General features: G+C 50.5%; 2 protein-coding genes across 2 annotated transcripts; both read right to left on the minus strand.

The window, feature by feature from the left end:
* Positions 1-1,260: 1,260 nt before the first annotated feature.
* On the minus strand, positions 1,261-4,679 carry CORT (cortistatin). Its single transcript, XM_054395103.1, has 2 exons — positions 4,578-4,679; positions 1,261-1,476 (listed from the first exon to the last, which is right to left on the minus strand). Exons 1-2 carry the CDS (start codon positions 4,677-4,679, stop codon positions 1,261-1,263), a joined length of 318 nt encoding a protein of 105 aa, XP_054251078.1.
* An 8,411-nt stretch (positions 4,680-13,090) lies between these two features.
* On the minus strand, positions 13,091-17,954 carry SRM (spermidine synthase). The gene is made up of 8 exons (XM_054394978.1): positions 17,809-17,954; positions 17,521-17,641; positions 17,139-17,231; positions 16,033-16,186; positions 15,142-15,225; positions 14,704-14,849; positions 13,722-13,844; positions 13,091-13,174 (listed from the first exon to the last, which is right to left on the minus strand). The coding sequence occupies exons 1-8, from the start codon at positions 17,952-17,954 to the stop codon at positions 13,157-13,159; spliced, it is 885 nt and encodes a 294-aa protein (XP_054250953.1). The 3' UTR covers positions 13,091-13,156.
* Positions 17,955-18,240: the final 286 nt, after the last annotated feature.

An 18,240-nucleotide genomic window follows, 5' to 3' on the forward strand; every position in this document is an offset into this window, starting at 1 on the left:
ATGTAAAGGTTCAAAAGCAAGACACTACATGCAATGATCTTCTTGTTGTCACCAGTGACCAGTCACACCTCAGAGACAAGCTCAGTAACGTACAGCTGCAGTCTCCTGTTTTGTGTCGTCATTCCCAGAGATGTAACACTGCTCCAAAACTCACCTTGTTAATACTAAGAATTAAATTCAATAGAGGAAGATTATTTATTTTCGTTCCATGCTGTGAGAGCAGAGTCTTGGCAGTCTCCTTTAGAGAGAAATGCTGAACTCCAATGTGTCCACTTTTCATCCTCCCGTATGACCTGTCAGTGCTAACCGTAAGGTTCAAAAAGCTTCTCACCAAGCCAAAAGAATTAAACCAGCAGGTCCTCCTACTCTCCAGACAGCAAAACCCCAGAAGTAGGAGAAACTGAGTGTTTAGGTTTGGGGTTTTGGGTTTAGTGGTTTTTTTTTAAGCAAAATAACAAGACAACAAACAATGCGAGCTGCTGGCCCAGGGGTCACTGCCAGTTTGATTGCTTCAAGAGGCAGAGCCCAGCATTTGGGAAGAACATACAGCCCCAGAGCACCCCGAAACTGCTCTGGAGATACCTGCTGGCAAAGCAGAAGTGGGCTCAGGCTCTGGGCATGGCTCCCCCTCCCACAGCCCCAGACACTGCCCTTCCCTGCGGGCTTCACTCAGCCACACCCAAGACACAAACGGCAAGGAAAGGGGCACACAGGGGATGGTCTTTCACATGCCCTAGTCCAAACCATGTGCTGCAATCCGTGACACGTCTCCTTAGCCCGGCAGGTGGCTAACATGGAGGGTCCTCCCCACAGGCACCACCCCGGCTGCCCAGCACCTGGGTCGCACTTCCCCAGTCCACCCTGGCGGAGAGGGGGCACACACCCCCACCTTGACTCTCAAAGGCTGAAGGGGCAACTGCATCAAGGGTGCTGCGTGCCTACTCCCACTGAGGGACTCCTCCCGGTGGGGCAGGGAGCCTCGCCCCACGGCTCCGGCTTCGCCTCTGCGAAGCCCCTTTCCAAAATGGCCGCACCCGCCCTGCCCAAGATGGCCGCCGCCTCCTCCGACGGGACCCCTAAAGCCAGGCACGCCCCGCACCATCCCGGCCCGGCCTTGCGGGGTGAGAGACGCAGAGACGAGTCCCCGAGGCGCCATGCTTTATTTTCAGGGGTGCAGAACAAAAGGAAGGGTGCTCGGGAGACACGGCAGCTGAGGGGAGAGGAGGGTGTTTGCGGGTGTGCAGCCCAGTGGGGTCAGCACTAGCAGGAGGTAAAGGTTTTCCAGAAGAAATTTTTGCAGGGAGCCTTGCGGTCCCGCTGCGAGAGCTGAGCGAGCCGCCCCAGCACTGCCCGCTCCTCCTCCAGCTTGTTCTCCTCTTCCATGTCTGGGGAGGTCACCTCACGCCCTGTGTCCACGCTGTCCAGCAGGCCTGCCAGCATCTTCAGGATGGCATCTTTCCGGACTGTGTTCTGCTCCTGTGGGCAGAGAGCAGGGGAGAGTGAAAGACAGAGTGCCTGTCCCCAGTGGCCATTGAGGCAGGGAGTCCCTTCTGGTTTCCCTGCCTCTCCTAGTGCTCTGTCCTCAAGAGTTGCTGCTTTTCCCATCAGCAGAACTGTGTTGGAGTTGAGCAATCTGTGCCTGCAGACTTCTCTTCTCCCTGGGCCAGTCCAGCTCAGCTGGCACGTGCCATGTCCTAGCTGGAAAAGGGCTGCTAACAAATCGGCATGAATTGGCCGTAAAATCCCTTGCTGCCTGCACTAATTAAATTTCACAGGATGCCAAGTTGCCTCTTCTGTTAGCAAGCCCTGCACCCCCCACAGCTCTGACTGCCCAGTGGCTGCTGTGGGAAGGTCAGGAAAGAGGCAGAGTCCTGAGCAATGTTAAATTAAATGCATCGGAGCCTGCAGCCCACCCTAAAATGCTGAGAACAGAAGCTTAACAAGGCAGAGGGCTGGGTTGGAGGGAACAGAGACATCTTAAGTATCTGCAAAATATTTAATCAGTGGCAGTAGCTTGTATTTCAAGAACAAGACCAAATATTTCAATAGCCTGACCTTGGGGGAAGGCAGCAAAAGTGGAGTTGCCAAACTCTATTCCTTTGCCACAGCAGAATATGAAAGAGCACAGCCTGTGGTTTGGGGCTTGAGGGATTTCCGTCAGTAAAAAGCTGTGAGTTTATCTTCTTTCTCTTAACTTTACATCCAACAAATCTGAGGAATTGCCTCTTGCCTGAGCGTTCCTGGTTCCTGGTCTCAGTGACTCATTAGCAGAGACAGCTGGTACTGGACAAGCTGGGATAGATGTTTTGACAGGAACAGATCCTGTTTCCCATGCAGATGGGAATCTTAGAAGTACATTTCTCCATCACTTTTTACAAATGCCATGCTTACTCCTGGGACTGCAGTATCTATCCTGCTGTCAGAACCAGCATTTGCTAAGGACCACTTGGTGAGCAGCTCAAAAGAGGGATAAATAAAAGGCAGCAACAATTAGTTTACATTACAGAATGTTTATGGATATTTTTAATCCCTTTCTCAGCTCTAGTAACTAACCCTGTTTCCAAGAGATACTGAGGCATAAAAAAATTCAGAAAGGTAAAAGCCAATTTGTCCCCATCCTGACTCCTCCTTATGCTACAAGTACAGAAACGTCTTGAGCCTGTGGGAGATGGATTGGGACTGGTGAACCTACCTAAATGTGTCTCCTGGATCATGTCTTTCTTGTAAGTTTTTTTCCTCGCTTAAGGGCTATGTTTTGAACTGATCTGCTCCAAGCAGAGCCAGCAGCTCCAGACTCAGGGCTGGGGAAGGCAAAACTCATCCTGTTGTTAGGGGATATTCCTTCTGCATGATCAGCTGTGGCTGTTAGTGAAACTTGACAGCTCTTCCCCTACACTGATCCATTGCTAACATCCTTTCTGCTTTTAGCTGCAAGACTGCAAGACTCTTGGGCAGCAGCTAGAGATCTGAGCAGGGGTGGGTTGCAGCACCCCTTTGGGTATCTGCTTAGTTCCCTGTGCTGCATCCAGCAGCACATCAGAATGCGCAGATCTTTCCTTTGCTGTTGTGTATTTTATGGTGGTTTATATGTGAACACCAAAATGTCCTTCAGACTTAAAACATTTGTACAAGTTACAGCAGTGGTGGCTGTAGGGATTGGTTCATCAGTATCAACAGTTTTTCAGTTTGTAGAATGCTCTAAAGAGAATTATGATATCAATTATAATTAGATCATTATTTTGTAAGCAATGGTGTATAAAAGACTAAGAATCATTACACTTGAATTAATTTTTACCGAAGCCTTATTTACTGATTTATTCCCTACAACTTCTTTCTTTTTTCCCCAGCAACCAGCGTTTGCACCAGAAAGAGTTTACATTTTAGGTACTGGATTTGTTATTGTAAGAACATACAGCTGAAAGTTCACAGTGATCCCCACAAGGGTTAATCCCAGCCAGCTGCAGAAGCCTTGATCTCTAACAGAATGCTAGCCCTAGCACCTCACACTGTGTATGTTTCTTCCTTGCAGGCAGTTTTGTTGTTAATGGGATGTGAGCCCACTCCTGAAGCAGCAAGACACTGATGGATGAGCTGGAGCCAATACTAGGACAGAAAAAACAATGTGGATACACACAAAGGAGAAGTTAGTGCCTTTGAAACCAACACTGGGATCCTTCTCTTCTCTAGGCAACTCCTCTGCAGGACTAGAATAACAGCAGCAGCCTTAGGGATACAGCTGTGAACAGGACTGACAGAGCAGAGGAACATCAGGGATGGCAAGGAGCATTCAGGTGAGAAAACTGCAGGGTGAGGGTAAGCAGAACAGAGCACTCGCTTGTGATGCTGTTATGCTACTGCTTCCTACCTCTTTGGCCTCCTGGGGAAACAGTCCAGCAAAACAAAGTTATTATAGTGCTATAGCCATTATAATATTAGAGTTTTGCCAGTTGGTAGGATAATTATATTGCTATAATAAGTTCTGCCACTGCATTGAGCTGTGCTGGTTCAGAGTGTAATTATTCTAGCAGAACTATGTCAGTATATCCCCCCTTGTGAATACTACTCTGGAAAAAGCAATTTTATTCTGATATAATTACTTCATTTATTATTCCTCTGTTACTTTTGTACTGAACCCATCTTTTAAACATTTGTCCATCCCAGGAGTCCTATTTAAAATATCATCTCCCTTGATCATTTTACCAATTACAGATCTTTTCTCTCCCTCCCTGGTACTCCATTTTATTCTCTCTTGCTGTAGTCTTTCAGCAATATAATTTTCCCCTTTTTCCTGTCCTCTCTGCTCTCCTCTGCTAGTTTTTTTGCTTAGCTTAGATTTCACTTTTGCTGTATTTTGGCATCTGCCCTGGTACCTTTCCTAAATAAAGTGGCTATTAAGCTGTAGTAATAGCCTGTGCTTCAGCAGTGCATGAAGCTGAAATGCCTTGGAATATATAGGAGTGGAAGAGTTGTCAGCATCAGTAAAGCCCAGTTGCCCTTACTACCTTATGCCCTAGCTCCAGCCTGTTTCTGCATGCTCCCACCTCACCCAGCTCCTGCACAGGCTGTATGATACTCACCCTTGTGCTCTGTATTGCGAGCCTCTCTTCCCCGGGCAGCGCGGTGGCTTTCACGCTCCACACCAGCAGCAGAACGGACACCAGGCTGGCCACCAGCTGCATGATGTGCAGGCTGTGACTACTGTGCTGAATGAGGAAGACTGGGAGAGGGAGCTCTTTCTGGGCTCCCTTCTGCCTCAGACAATGGCTGCAGCCCCTTTTATAGCCCTCCCCCTAGCCCAGTGGGTGACGCAAACAATTAAGTCTATATCAAAGGCAAATTAGACTTTGGAGAGGTTGTTAACACTTGGCTGCTTGAGTGGGATACTTCAGTGCCTCTGGGCTTTCCATGTGCCAGACCTGCAGAGACTGAGGGAGCAAAGGTTTGGGATTCTCCAATGACATGCTGTTTCTTCACCCTGGCAAATTGTAGGCACTGGCTGTGCCTCTCCTACTTGGCTGAATTCTGCTTGGGAACACAATGTTGGATAGAACAGGCCACCAGCTTGCACAAAACCATGGCCAATGCTGGATGAATCAGAGGGAAGAGGTAAAACTTCTGGCCATCAATACTTAGATATGGGCTTGGACCCTCAGCCTGTGTGTCCAAACAGCTCCAGACTCTAGGGGTATTTGGATCTGCATCCAGTGATGCATCTCACTGTGGAATGCCAATCTGGCAATGCCAAATATCCCCTTTATGGTAACATGGGGACATAGGTTGCAGCTATGCAGTAACACAATCTGTCTGGCACATGGAACTAACACCACCTGGAAGCCAGTTGTAGGTTATTGGGTTTTGTTCCTTAGTATTGTTTGAATACATCTTGAACCTATCCCAGAAACATGAGTCAGCACCAAGAATCCTGACTTGGAGATGTTTGGTTTAAATGTGTTACAGGGGAAGCAGAGTACTGAAAGGCTGCAGAAAAGGGCTCCATCGTATGTTGGCTACTGCATGCTGCTTGGAGTTAAGTTCCTACCATTTCTGATCTATGGTTGGCAATTGTAAATACTGCTTCTCCCTCTGCCCAAAATGCTGTCCTACCAGTGAGGCTGGTTTGTGGGGCAGTAGAAGGTGCTACTAAGCACCGCTATCTGCTTTGCATTATCCCCATCATGCAGGGATGGCATCCAGTGCCACATGCCTGTGAGAGATGCAGAGATAGAGCTAAGATCCCATCTCACCACTAGCCCTTCTCCAGAAGCACTGCCTCAGGGCAAGTCCTCTTCTGACCCTAACAACAAAAGGTAAATTGTTACGCTAAGGTAGCAGATACAAAAGCCCCCCAGGGAGGTGACTTAGCTAAGGGGATGCTGTGGCAGAACTCAGAACAGAAGGCAGAACCCCCCAGTCCCTGCTTTTACCACTTACCAGCATTACAGTGCCTGGAAACAGGGTGATGAAGCTGTGCCTGCAAATGATCCAGCTCCTAAGCCATCCCCTGGATGCTCCTCAGGGGAAAGGTGCCATCACTTCCATGTGTGTTTGAAAAGAAAGGCTGGATTCCTTCACTGAAAGATACAGAGAAAAAACCTTCTCTGAGTGATAGGGACTTGTGGGGACAGGTGACAATGTAGCAATTTCTAGAAATGAGTGTTCCTCTGGAAACTTTGTCACCTCATTGTGCCTCACCCCCTTTGTGAGAGCTGGAAGTCTTATCTGTTTCCTTCTGAACTATCTTGCTAGTCAATCGGAATTGCCTTAGCCCTTATAATGGATTCTGTCAAACCCTTCCCAGCCAGTCTGAGGCTCCAGATAGAGCACTGAACTTCCAGGCTCCAGCAAGCAGACAAATCACAGGGACTTGCCAAATGACCCACAGCAGATGTGCTGCAGGAGAGGTAAAAGTGGGAGGATAGCAAACGGAGAATGCACACTTGGTTGCTCAAGAGGAACAAAGAGCAGTTACCTGTGAGTGTGAGATGTGCCTGGGCTGACAGGCAGGCAGGAGGTGAATCCTGTGCTGGTGGTTATGAGGCAGGGCTAAACCTCATGGGCCCAGCAGCCCAAAGGCTAGACAGAGAGCAGCAGCCAGGTCTCCATGCTAGGGGCCATCTGGTCCAACCAAACTGCTTGTTCTAATAAACATGGTTCATTTGCAGCTTCCTCTTCTGAATGTGCTTTCTATAACTCCTCGTTGAACAAATGGGGTCACAAGTGTGACAATGCTCTTCTAACCAACAGGGGATGATGTGCTGAGCCAGAAAAGAGCTTCTGGGGAGGACCATGGGGATATAAACAGTGACCAGGCTGCTGTGAATCTGTCCTGGGACTAAAGAGCAGTAATAAAATAGTTATGTCTTGAAGGGGCTGGCTTCGGAGAGTTTCTGCCCAGATATGCCAGCATCAAGCCAGTGGCCCTGTTGACAAGGAGAGCACAGCCAAAATCTATACTTCTGGCCTGGGCAAGGCTGGGAGGAGTCTGCCCAGCTGGAAGAGAGGGGAATAGGGACACAAATCACCTACATTCTGGTACCCACAGTACAAGTGGATCTCTAAATCCAGACAAGACCCCTCCAGGCTCTGCTACAGCATCCCTCAATATGAGATACCTCTCTTCTAGATTTCTTCACCTTCCCTAGTGCCCTCTCCTCACATTCCCTCTGCTGCTTCCCCTAGATTTGTCTGTCTGTCCTCCTCAAACTCTGGTTTTCTGTCCCCCTTGCAGAGACCCTGCTGCTTCTCCCACGAGCACTGCTCACCATCTCATTTTCCAAAGGAAGTAAAGTAACTCTGTGGTGATAAAACTGGCTCCTTTCAGTAACTGGAGAGTTCAACATGAAGCACCAGGATTGTTCTCTTCATTCCTACTGTTCCTGGTTCCCTGTTGCATCGGCTGTCTGACCTTTAAGAAATCCCCCTTTAATTTTTTTTTGCTAACCCATAAATGCTCATCACTCTGTACAGGAAAGGTTAAAGGTCTTCCCTTGGAGGAATAAACATTTCTGATAATCCTTTCCTTGGTTTCCTCTTAACACTTTATTATCTGACTCACCCCGTTAAGAAGACTTCTTCCCTGATGTTGCACAAGGCCTGGCTGGGTTTCTACCACCTTACAGGGAGGTAGATCTGTCTGAAATCAGCAGGCCTTTGAACACATGGGGCCTGGTGAGGGTGTGGATGCTCCAGAAGGAGGTTCAGCACCCAGTGAGATGAAAAGTTCTGGCTGTGCAAGGACTTTGGCTGCAGCAGAGGTTCAGAGGGGGGTCAGAAGTACAGCAGAATGTACTTACACAGGAAGACAACCCCCATCCTCTTGTGATTAAGGGTGCACAAGCAACATGCAATGGGAGAGGTTTTATCTTTTGACAAAGAGGTTTCTGACCTCTCCTCAGTGCAGGCACTGCTACAGAAGCTAAGACTGTGCCTGGCCACATTAAAGAATGAGAGAATTTCTTGCTTGCCTCTGTGGCCTGGATATTTGCTATCTTATGCCCATTTGTTGCCTAGTCTGGGTTTAGATCACCATGTCTTGAAGCATGTACTAGAATTACATCAGGCTGCCACAACCAAGTCTGGTTCCTAAAGGTGAGGCACTCAGCTTCAGCTGAAGGAATGGTTCAAATGCTTCTACTTTCCTGTTTCTGGAATCCCTTTTTTCTGCCCTCAACAGTCCCTAGCTGCAAAGGCCAATGCAATAAATAAAGCAATAGTCAGCTGACAGTTATGTGCCTGCCTGGAAGGGGAAAGCAATTTGTTCATGGGCCTGAAATCACAGCTCATTTATCAGGCCAAGCCTGCAGTACTCCCTGGCACTGCACTCCCCAGGGGCCTCCAAGGAGCATGCAGGTGGTGGCTCCAGCCACAGCTTTTCACTGGCGCCAATCTTACAGACCCGAGGAAGAGGCTGCAGGAGCGTGGGCTGGAGCCTGCTGCTCTCCCTCAGCTCTGGTAGGAGCTGCAGAGCAGGTGCAGGGAGGAGGAGGAGGAGGGAGTACCACAGGGATGCTGCTGTTAAAGCACGCACGACTACAAGGCTGTTACAGCTCTCTGGGGGGATGAAAGGGGGGAGCTGGGCTGCCTTCTCTGTCTGTTGGCCCCAGAGGGGCTGGCAGGAGGCTGAAGGGCAGGTGAGCATAACGCTGCAGTGCTGTGTTCAAAGCCTTTTGTTACTCCCAGATGCAAAGTTAAACAGTTCAGTGATTCCACTAAAAGTCTTCTTCAAAAATAGCTGCTGGCTCTGGAACACTTCCATTGCATCATACCTCTGCTTTCCACCCAAAATGTTTTGCCTGGCTCCAAGTAGGAGGCACTTCTAGCTGGGCAGCTGGGGTTACCACCTACTGACATCTCAGCTGACCTCTGGTCACCCCAGACTCGCCCCCTCGATGGCAAGGTGGGCTGGAGAAGGCTTGGACAGTATCTTTCTTTACCCTGTGGATATCCTGAGGGATTGTCCACACACTGTGCCTTGTGGGAATTCAGTCAAAGTGCTCTCCAGGGATGTTAACAGCAGGGCTGCCAGCAGCACAGGGAGAGTTCTACAGGAGAACTCAGGCACTCCATAGCACAGAGTTCTGGATCTTCCTTTGCTGCAGATGGAGGGGCATGAAACACACACAGGGTCACCACAGACCTCAGCTTGCCCTTATCCCTGGCACACACAATTCACTCTGTTAAGCACATTCCTTCCCAGAGAAGCCTGGCTGCAGCAGCCTTCAGAACCAAGGAGAGAGCAGTCCTCTCCTCCAGGGTCCCCCCTACCCCAGCTCTCAGTGGTTTCTCACCAGCAGCAGCAGCAGCACTTCAAACCCCATTAGCCCCTGAGTTAGTGTCCTCAAAAGGCCTTCTGCTGGAATCCCTAATATTGTAATAATCCTCCCCACCTTTATCTGCTTCACACATCGCTGTGCTGTAATTGAGATTCCCTGACTCTAACATACCGCCTTCTGCATATTTTAAAGGCACTCATTCCAGCCTCCACACAGAGCATCACCTAAGCTGGTCAGTATTTTACTTGGTTACATTTCTCATCTTACTTTTTCACATTTTGTCTGACCCTTCTGCTAGACCTGAGTTGCAGTGTCACACTTTCATATGTACTTTTCCCTCTTCTTCCCCCATGATTTTATCACAGCTTTCCTCTCTCCCAGCTTGGTGGCACTTGTTACTACTTTTTGGACTGTTTGCTTACTGAGGCTTCTGTTCTCTGGTGAAAGATGACTTGTCATTCTTTCTTCAGCAGCCTCTTTCTCCAGCCAAGCTCCATCAATAATTCAGCCAGGCCTTGCTAACATCAGCTCTGGATGAATATGACACTGATGCCAATGAACTGGCTGAAAGGGTTCAGGAGATATAGGCAAGCGATTTCTCTTAATCTTTTTAATCTCTTTTCTGAACTTCTAAAAATTGAGTTAGTTCAGTGAATAAAGCACAGAGCAGGGAGTCTGACATAGTTCAGAAGGAGCCAAGAGGCTTAAGCAATTGATGTGCTAAAGCCCATCAGGCTCTGCTCCCTTGCTTGTCTCCACCTGCTCTGGTAGTACCTTGTACATTACTGGGGACAGCCCATCCCCATTCACATGCTCCTGGCTTAGCAAGATGTTGGAACATGACTGCAACATGTTGAGACAAACACCTTTGTGGATCTTTGCTTATGAACAGCCTTGCTTGACTAGCCTCAGGCAAAAGCCAGCAGCTCCAGAAAGGTTACTCAGATCTTTCACTTGCCCACCTAGAGACCCTGCAGATTGCTTGCCAGTGTTCACTGCTCAGTTCTATTCACGGCCTCATTAACTTTCTTTTGTTGAGCATTATCCCAATGTCCAGCACCTCTTCAATTCCCAGTGTCCTTGGCCAAAGCAGCCTGCAGCGTAACAGCTCAGACCTCATACTTTTGTGGGAGGAGCAATCTGTAGGCAGAATTGCTTGAGAGATGACTGCTATGCCAGACATCATTCTAGCAGCTTAAACAGCATGTGGAGCATGTGGCAGCTCCAGCACAGGAGTAACCAAGACATAAAGCTGCTCAGATGGAACCAGCTATAGATGCACAAACTCTTGGTGCATTGTTAATGAGTGCTTAATTCAGGCACTGATCTCTGCAGCTATTGCCAGGCACTGAAGCATTTGAAGCTGCCTGTTAAGAGCAGCTGTTTGGAGTGACTCGGAAGCTATAGGTAGGACCCTGTTGACAGAGCATGTGTGATTTCCACAGCAAACAGCTTTGTCTTCCTGCTTGCCTCACTGGCCACTCACTAAACTTACACATTTGGAGAGAGCTCAGAGAAACAGAAGGAATAATTAGCTGAGTGGAGGGTAGTAACAGGCTTGAGGAAGCTTTTTCCCTCCTAGGCATTGTTGTACTCACCGAGGGTGGGTAGAAGGCTTGAACTTGTTACTAGTTGGCAGCTGCTCTAAGGCTTTCCTGGACTACAGTCATTGTCTTGATTCCCATTCCAGGGAAGAGAAAGTGCCAGAGGTAGTTTTCTGTCAAGGATGAAGAGCTGAATGGGGTTCAGGTCCCACACTAATTTTGAACTGGAGTAGCTAGAACCAGCCTTCATTACTGGTCTGCTCTTTACAGTACAAATGCAAGAGCTGAGCAATGATAATGCCTCCATAGCCCTAACTAATCAGTAGGTGTGGAAGAAAGAGGACAGCTACTCAATTAAGAGACAATCTTAATTGAGTAGCTGTCTAATTGAGGGTGCAATCTTCTCAACATGAGAACACGAAGGAGATCCAGACTCGGCTTTACAGCTAGCAGTGCTGAGCAAACCCTTATGACCACAAAGAAGCTGTACTGATACTGGCAGTAGAAAGGGGCACTGGGAAGGAAGTGGCAAATCTCACCAGAAAGAGAAAGGAGGGTTGGCACTGACACCAACGAAGTGCCCTTCTGTAGGCACACAGCAGCTGCACCATCCATGCTGTTTGTAGGGTCACAATTATGGTAAAGTCCAACCCCAACCTTTGCAAAAGTCTGATCCTTCTAGTTTCCTCTTTTCAAGCCAAAAAGCCTCCTTCAGGAGGAGCATTTTTGTCTTCCCCTGATGCCACCTAGTGACCACTCCCAGCGTGTTCAGCTAGAGCTCAGCACTTGGGTGAGGCTGGGAGCCACACTACCATCCCAGTTTTAGAAGAGGGAAGGATGATGCAGCCTTGTGGGGCCAGTGATCGACAAGGATTACATATGATGCTAGCAGGGAGATGGCAGCTGGAAAACAGCTTGGAAACCTGCTCAGGGGCAGCCTTTAGGAGTAGAGAACAGCTTAGACTGAAGGTTCTGACATCTGCAGCACAGAGGACAAGAGAAGGTGGAGCTTCACAAAACAGGTAATGGAATCACTCTTCAGATCACTCTTATTTGTGATAGTAACTTGTCCTCCCTAGAGACAAGGGAAGGAGGAAGTCAGACCATCTATGGAGCACCTCTAGATGTCTTCTGACAAGTACAGCAAACTTTCAGGGCCTCTGTTTCCACCCTCCCCAAAGAAGGACACCAACCCAACTGATGTCACCTTAACCAGAGCCGAGTGTTTAATGGATTGCAAGGGAGTGAGGCCGTGCAGGGGTTGTGCTGGGAAGATCCCCACTGCACAGTGGTGCCACGGAGCCTTTCAAACAGAAGTCAGAAGGTAGGGGCAGATCTGTCTCATAACAGAGTACAACAAAAACCAGCTTCAGCATCTGGGGGTGCTGGGGGCAGCACTAGAAATAACGACGCCTCCTAAGGACTAACAAATACCCAGGCCTGAGGCATCTCAGCATGACTGAGATGAGAGATATGTCAGCACTATTGACTCCCCAACATCAGTACTTAACAGCAGGCAATGATTTAAGGTTTGTTTTATATATATATATTTATATTTATATATATAAAGCGCCTATCACCATAAACATTCTTTGGAACCACTCTGCAGCAGAGGTAAGAGCAGGGCTCAGCTTGTCCTTACCTCAGCACTTCTGCTTCCAACTGATTTAAAAACAAACAAACAAAAAAAGCCACAAGACTTTGCTGCCAGCCTGCCTGGCTGGTGTTTAATACTGCTACTCCATCAGGGTTGGAGAGAGACCTATTGTGAATGGCAACAGTTTGCACCGTGACTTCTCCAGCTGTGCTGCAGAAGAGCACAGATGTGGCAGGAGGGCAGTGGGATAGGAAGGCTCAGACCTGTCACCAGCAGCAGGGAGCTCCCAGTAGGAGAGAGCAAAGCTGACTGTGCACAAAGCTCTCACTCTCTCTGCTTAAGGCCGAGTCAGTGACCCCTCTGGACTCTTCGCAGGTGTCAGAAGATCAGCAGACAGAAATAAGTGTCAGTTATAAATACATCATGTCAGTTGGGGGAGGGCTGGAGGTGGGAGAGGAGAATTTAGAATGGGTGCAGGGAGGAGAGAAAGGAAAAAGGCATCTTACGTTTCCAGCACTGGAAAGAACAGTTTTGACCTCACGCAATAAGTCACTGGACCTTTTCAATAGTCTTATCTGGCTTATGCCCCATCATCTTTAACACATCAAAGGGAATGTTGGCTGGCAAAGGGTTAAACAATCCCACACAGTGGAGAGCAAATCTGCAGTCTGCTGGGAAGGTCCCAACCACATCACTGACGATCTCAGGGTCCAACTTGAAGGAAGGAAGCAGCTTCTCAAGTCTCACACATCGCTCAGGGCCTGGAGACAGCCAAAGGCAAAGTAAGTGTCAAGACAGACCTCTGCCAGGCTCTGAAACACAACCACGACATTGGCCTTCATCCCTAGGATGCTCTAAGGAGACTTCTTCTGGAACCTGCAGGTGCAGCTCAGTTAGGAGATGATGGAATGATACAGAAATACAGACTAGCCTTCAAGGCACACTAAACCACACCAGAGCATCCCTTCTTTACCCTCTGCTTTGCCCCAGAAACCACAACCATATCCTATCTAAGGCCTTTGGAGCTTTGCAAAGGTAAACACCAGTTCTGTAGGCTCTTGGACTTCATATTGGTAGGTGACGTAGAAGTGATCTGCCATCCAGGGATGGGACATCAACCCAAAGAACAATTCCAAACTGAACTCCAGACTTCCCCTGCTGACTCACACTCTCTTATGTCATACAAAATGCTGTTCTGCCCTGACTTGCTCACAGAAGCATTTACAGCTGCAGTCCTGTATGCTCCTACTGTTGCTGAATAAAATTCATCTCACTCTTGCTGGGGCAGTAGCACGCAGCCTTGCTTACCTTCCGTGCAAATTCTGGTAGAATGAAAGCTGCCCTGTGAATGTCAGAGTTGTAGTACTTCAGATTCCTCTCCTCCACCTGTTGCTGTGAGAGCTGCTGCACAGGCTCCCGGAAATTTGTGTTCTGCAAAAACAAAGGCAGGTAGCTCTGTAGCATTTGGGTAAGAAGCAAAAAAGGCTGTGAGACAGTCATCTTGATGCATGGCAGAGAACCAACAGGGGCTCTTGTAGGGACATAGATGACTCTGTTCTAGTACGAGAGCAAAGGTTCTGCAGTTCTGCACTCTGTACCTTGTGTGCCTAGCCCTTTTTCACAGCATTAGGTCAGGCTGCCTGTGAGCCACGTGCCAAGATGAAGCTGTCAGACTGTGCCTGAGCAACTGAGAAGCAAGGCTTTTGCTCTTCAGAGAAGCGTCCACAACTGGATTAAGTCAGGCACAGTGCATGCTGGCAGTGCCCCAGATAAATCACAGAGAGCAGAAGTGCTGCTGGCTCCCTAAGCCACTGCGACAGTTGCATTAAAGGCTGTAGGCAGCAGAATGGGGAGAAAGCAGACCCCACATCCTAACACTGACTCCCGATATGGAGGCCTCCCCATGAGCAGATTACCCATTGCAAGCTGATTCTTGTCATCAGATGCCTGCTTTGCAACTGCTGGTATCAACAGGGCAAAGCCTTAACAGGCTCTGGAAACTGGTAGTGGCTTCCTCCCTGTCAAGCCATTGTACCAGAAAGAGCCATGCCCTTTTCTTAGGCAGCTGGTTACATCACTGGTCAGTTCTGCACTTCATTCAGCACTGAACAAGCTGCACTGCAGCTCTGGGGCCCTGAGCTGGCAGAGCTGGAGCCCAGCATGACTCTAGAAGCCCCAGAGCTGGGAGAGCTCAGTGCCACAGCTCAGGTTCTGTAAGGGACAGCCTGAGGCAGGCTCTGATGGTGTTTTCAGGAAGTGGAAAAGGGCACTTCAGGTGCCTGAAGCTCACCGGGTTCTTGCTGCAGAGCATGAAGCCAATCTGCCCGCTGGGGTATGTGGGGATGGTGCAGTAGGCGTATTCCACCACAGGGAACAGAGACTTGCAGAACTGACGCATCTCCTTAATGAGATCCAGGTGCAGCCACTGGCACTCACCTACGGGGAAAAGAAAGACAAGATGCAAGGTGAGAGCTGCCCCTCTGCTCTGTGCCAGCTCAGCAGGGGTTCCAAGTCCCAACCTGCTCCGCTCCATGCAGCTCAGGTGGTTTCACAGGCAAGACAAGACCCTTGTGCCAGGCTTAGTGAGCGCGGTGCAGCTGCTTCTGTGGCAGGGAGCTGGAAAGGATTTCACTCCCTGTGTCATTTCTCCCCAAGAAGACAGTGCCCTTTGTGCTTCATGCTTTGCATGCCAAGATCTGGTATCAGCCTCTGCCCAGAGCATCCTCACCTTGGCAGCAAAGAATCCCGTCCTCTCGCAGGGCTGTCTTCATCAACTGGTAGTAAGATTCTTTGAATAAGCTTTCTGCAGGACCTGCAAGAGAAGTGAGTAGGGAGAGTCTAAGACAGTGAGCTTCTGAGTTTTCTGAATGCTCAGTCTGCACAGGGACATTTTAAATGGCTTTTCAGTGACCATGGAGATAATCTGGGAGCAAAAAGTTCCGACCCTGGGAGAAGCCCAGCCTGCACCTAGCACAGCAAACCCACTGGGATTTTAGTGCTGCTCAATGGCAAGTTCAGAACCAGTACCAAGGAAAGTCCCAGCAACTGCCTCTTGCTGCTGTGAGCATTTGTAACCTGAACTCCTGCTCCAAAGTGCCTTTTAGGGATGGCTAGCTCTGTGTTGAAGACACCAAGAGTGAAGGTGAGTCAGGCACTCACCCACAGGTCCCTAAAATGAGACTAACATTTGGTCCCTCTCACCATCAGTTTTCCCTTTCAGAATGACAGGAACCTCACTACAGCCATCTCTAGGGTAGGCAGCTACACCAAAAGCATATGAACTCCTGCTTCATTAGCAGGCACATGTGTTAAACTGTCTGTGCCATCATAGGGCTGTGTCCCTCATGGGATTACTGGACTCAAGGATCAGCGCTCTGCCAGAAGCAGTAGCTGCTGGAGTTGAATTTTGAGGAGGGAAACGTGACAGCTAGCTTGAAGCCTTGCTAATACAATTTTCTGGTCTTCGTTCTTCCTTTTCTCTACCAAAAGAGCCAAGTCAGTAATGGTCTTTTCACTTGAAAGGAGCCTGGGCAGGCTGGCATTGCTTCTAAGAGGTAGGCAGAAGAGAAAAGGAGAAGGAGTGTGGAAAGCAGCACCCTTCTACAGCCCAAGTCCTTACCCATGGGGTCAGATGAATCTGTGATAATCACATCAAAGGCTTCTTGATTCTGTTTCATGAACTCAAAACCATCTCCGACGTGCAAGGTCAACTTAGCACTGGAATACCCTACTGCCATCCCTGGGAGGTACTTCTTAGATACCTGGATCACATCCTGCAACACAGAAAGCACACGTAGGGTCAGTAGGGGCTACAAGGAGCTGATTCTCAGGCCACTGCACAGCTGCAGGAGCAGTACAATGAGCTGTTTCCTTCCATGCCTTCAGCACAAATCCAACTTGCTAGCGAGATCCTCAAGAGCTGTCAGCATCTTTGGCCAACAAGCTACACTCGGCCCTCTCCTATGGCCCCAGGGTTCAGCAACACTGTTGGTCTGATACACAGTCCTATCAATCACCCCAGAAGACATAGTATTCTCTAAATGGTTACACAGCCACTGCCCTAGGCCCAACAGTTACACTGAACATTACCAGCTTCTCACAGCTCGTAAAGACAAAAAATATGCTGGTGTCAGGCTGTGCTTGTTCAAAACCAGGCACATATGCTTACTTAGTGCAGCACTCAAAGGGCACAGCCTCATCAGTCTCTCACAGCAAACTTTCTAAGAGAGCAAAGTATCAGAAAAAATTGAACGAGAGGAGAAGGAACAGGCCATCTATCACAGAAACAAATTCCCCCTGCTTATTTCCTGCTTCCAGTCACAGGAGACTGCTTAACAAAGTGACCATCCTGCTCCATGAGAAGTAGACTCTGCTCTGCATGGAGGGAGAAGGGAAAGCAGCACCTTGCCAAAGCCAGAGCTCTCGTTCTCCAGACCCCGTGCTTGGCCCACGCTGGCCTGGAAAGGCCTGTACCGTACGTGTGTGAAAGAAATCACATGGAGGAGGCAGCCAGCTGCCACGTAGATGACTCGCAAGGCAAAGAGGTGGCGCTGTCAGTGTCACGCCAGCAGAACCGGCACCGAAGGCGCTTGCTGGTGACAAGGGGCAGCAGGTGAAGCCGCAGCTCCTGGGGATGCTGTAAAGAGGGTCTGCTTTCCGTGTGGCTGCCTGCCCGTCTGGACGGAGCCCCCGGAGCACCTCTGCACAGCCGGCAGCCCAACGCACCTCATCGATTTCGCACTGCACCACGGATTCCACGGTCGGGTGTTTCACCACCTCCCGCAGCACTCCCCCATCGCCGCCACCAATGATCAGCACCTATAAGAGGAGAGGGCAGAAAAATGGCCATCAGCGGGGTAGGCTCACTCGGGAATGTTCACAGCACGGCCTGAAACCCCCCAGTCCGCCGGGCAGGTCCTGCCCCGGAGATGCGCTCCGGGGGCCCACGAGAGCTGCCTACCCAGCTCTGTCAAGCGCCGGGCGTATGTGCGCCCAAAACGCCTGCCTCTTGCCGCCGCAGTCCGAAGGGGCAGGTTGGGAGGCCAGGAGCCGGGGGCCGGTCCGTGGGCTAGGGGAGACCCCCCAGAGGAGACCGGGGACAACTCACCTTGCGGGGGTTGGGATGACTGCATAAGGGCAGATTGGCGATCATTTCCTGGTAGGAGAATTCGTCCCGCTCCGTGCACTGGATCACCCCGTCCAGGACCAGGACGTTGCCGTAGGTGGTGCTGGGCAGAGCGGGGAAGCGCGGTTGGAGCCGGCCCGCATCCCGGGCCGCGCTCCCCCGTCTCTTCCCAGCGCCCCTAGGCCCCACCGCATGGCGCTGGGCGCCGCTTTTCACCCCTTCGCCCCCCACCGCCGCCTTCCCGGGGACGCCCTACGGGCCTCGCCGCACCTGCGAAAGACGAGTATCTCCTGGTAGCGAGAGCGCTGGTGGTGGAGGAGCTCCTCCACCTGCAGCGACATGGCCTGCCCCGGCCACAGCCGGCACGTCTCCCGGAACCAGCCCTCCTGGATCAGCGCCGCCGCCCCGCGCTCCATCCCGGCCCGGCCGCCGCCGCCGCCTGACCCCGCCGGCGCGGGAGCCGAGCTGAGGGGCCCACGCGCCGCCCCGCCCCACCCGCCAGCGCGCGGCGCCGCAGAGCTCCCATTGGCGGCCCGGGCGCCGCAGCACTCCCATTGGCCCGCGGGGCAGTGACGTCGGCGCCAGCAGGGTAGGGCGGCCCGAGCCCCGGGGCCACGCGAGGCGGCGCGGCAGCAGCGGAGCCGCCCCCGCGCCGGCGGGGAAAGGGCGCGTCCGTGTGCCCCGGGGCTCCGGGCAGCTAGG

The sequence above is a fragment of the Indicator indicator genome, chromosome 32 (genome assembly GCF_027791375.1).
Source record: "Indicator indicator isolate 239-I01 chromosome 32, UM_Iind_1.1, whole genome shotgun sequence".
In the NCBI taxonomy this organism is placed as follows: domain Eukaryota; kingdom Metazoa; phylum Chordata; class Aves; order Piciformes; family Indicatoridae; genus Indicator; species Indicator indicator.

What these genes read in the sequence shown, in the direction of transcription:
- CORT (XM_054395103.1), bottom strand. Translation starts at nt 4,679, where the DNA reads ATGCAGCTGGTGGCCAGCCTGGTGTCCGTTCTGCTGCTGGTGTGGAGC. An exon ending in TCGCAATACAGAGCACAAGG is followed by an intron (nt 1,477 to 4,577) that starts GTGAGTATCATA and finishes CTCTGCCCACAG; the next exon opens with GAGCAGAACACAGTCCGGAA.
- SRM (XM_054394978.1), bottom strand. Translation starts at nt 17,954, where the DNA reads ATGGAGCGCGGGGCGGCGGCGCTGATCCAGGAGGGCTGGTTCCGGGAG. An exon ending in GAGATACTCGTCTTTCGCAG is followed by an intron (nt 17,642 to 17,808) that starts GTGCGGCGAGGC and finishes CGCTCTGCCCAG; the next exon opens with CACCACCTACGGCAACGTCC. An exon ending in GTCATCCCAACCCCCGCAAG is followed by an intron (nt 17,232 to 17,520) that starts GTGAGTTGTCCC and finishes CTCCTCTTATAG; the next exon opens with GTGCTGATCATTGGTGGCGG.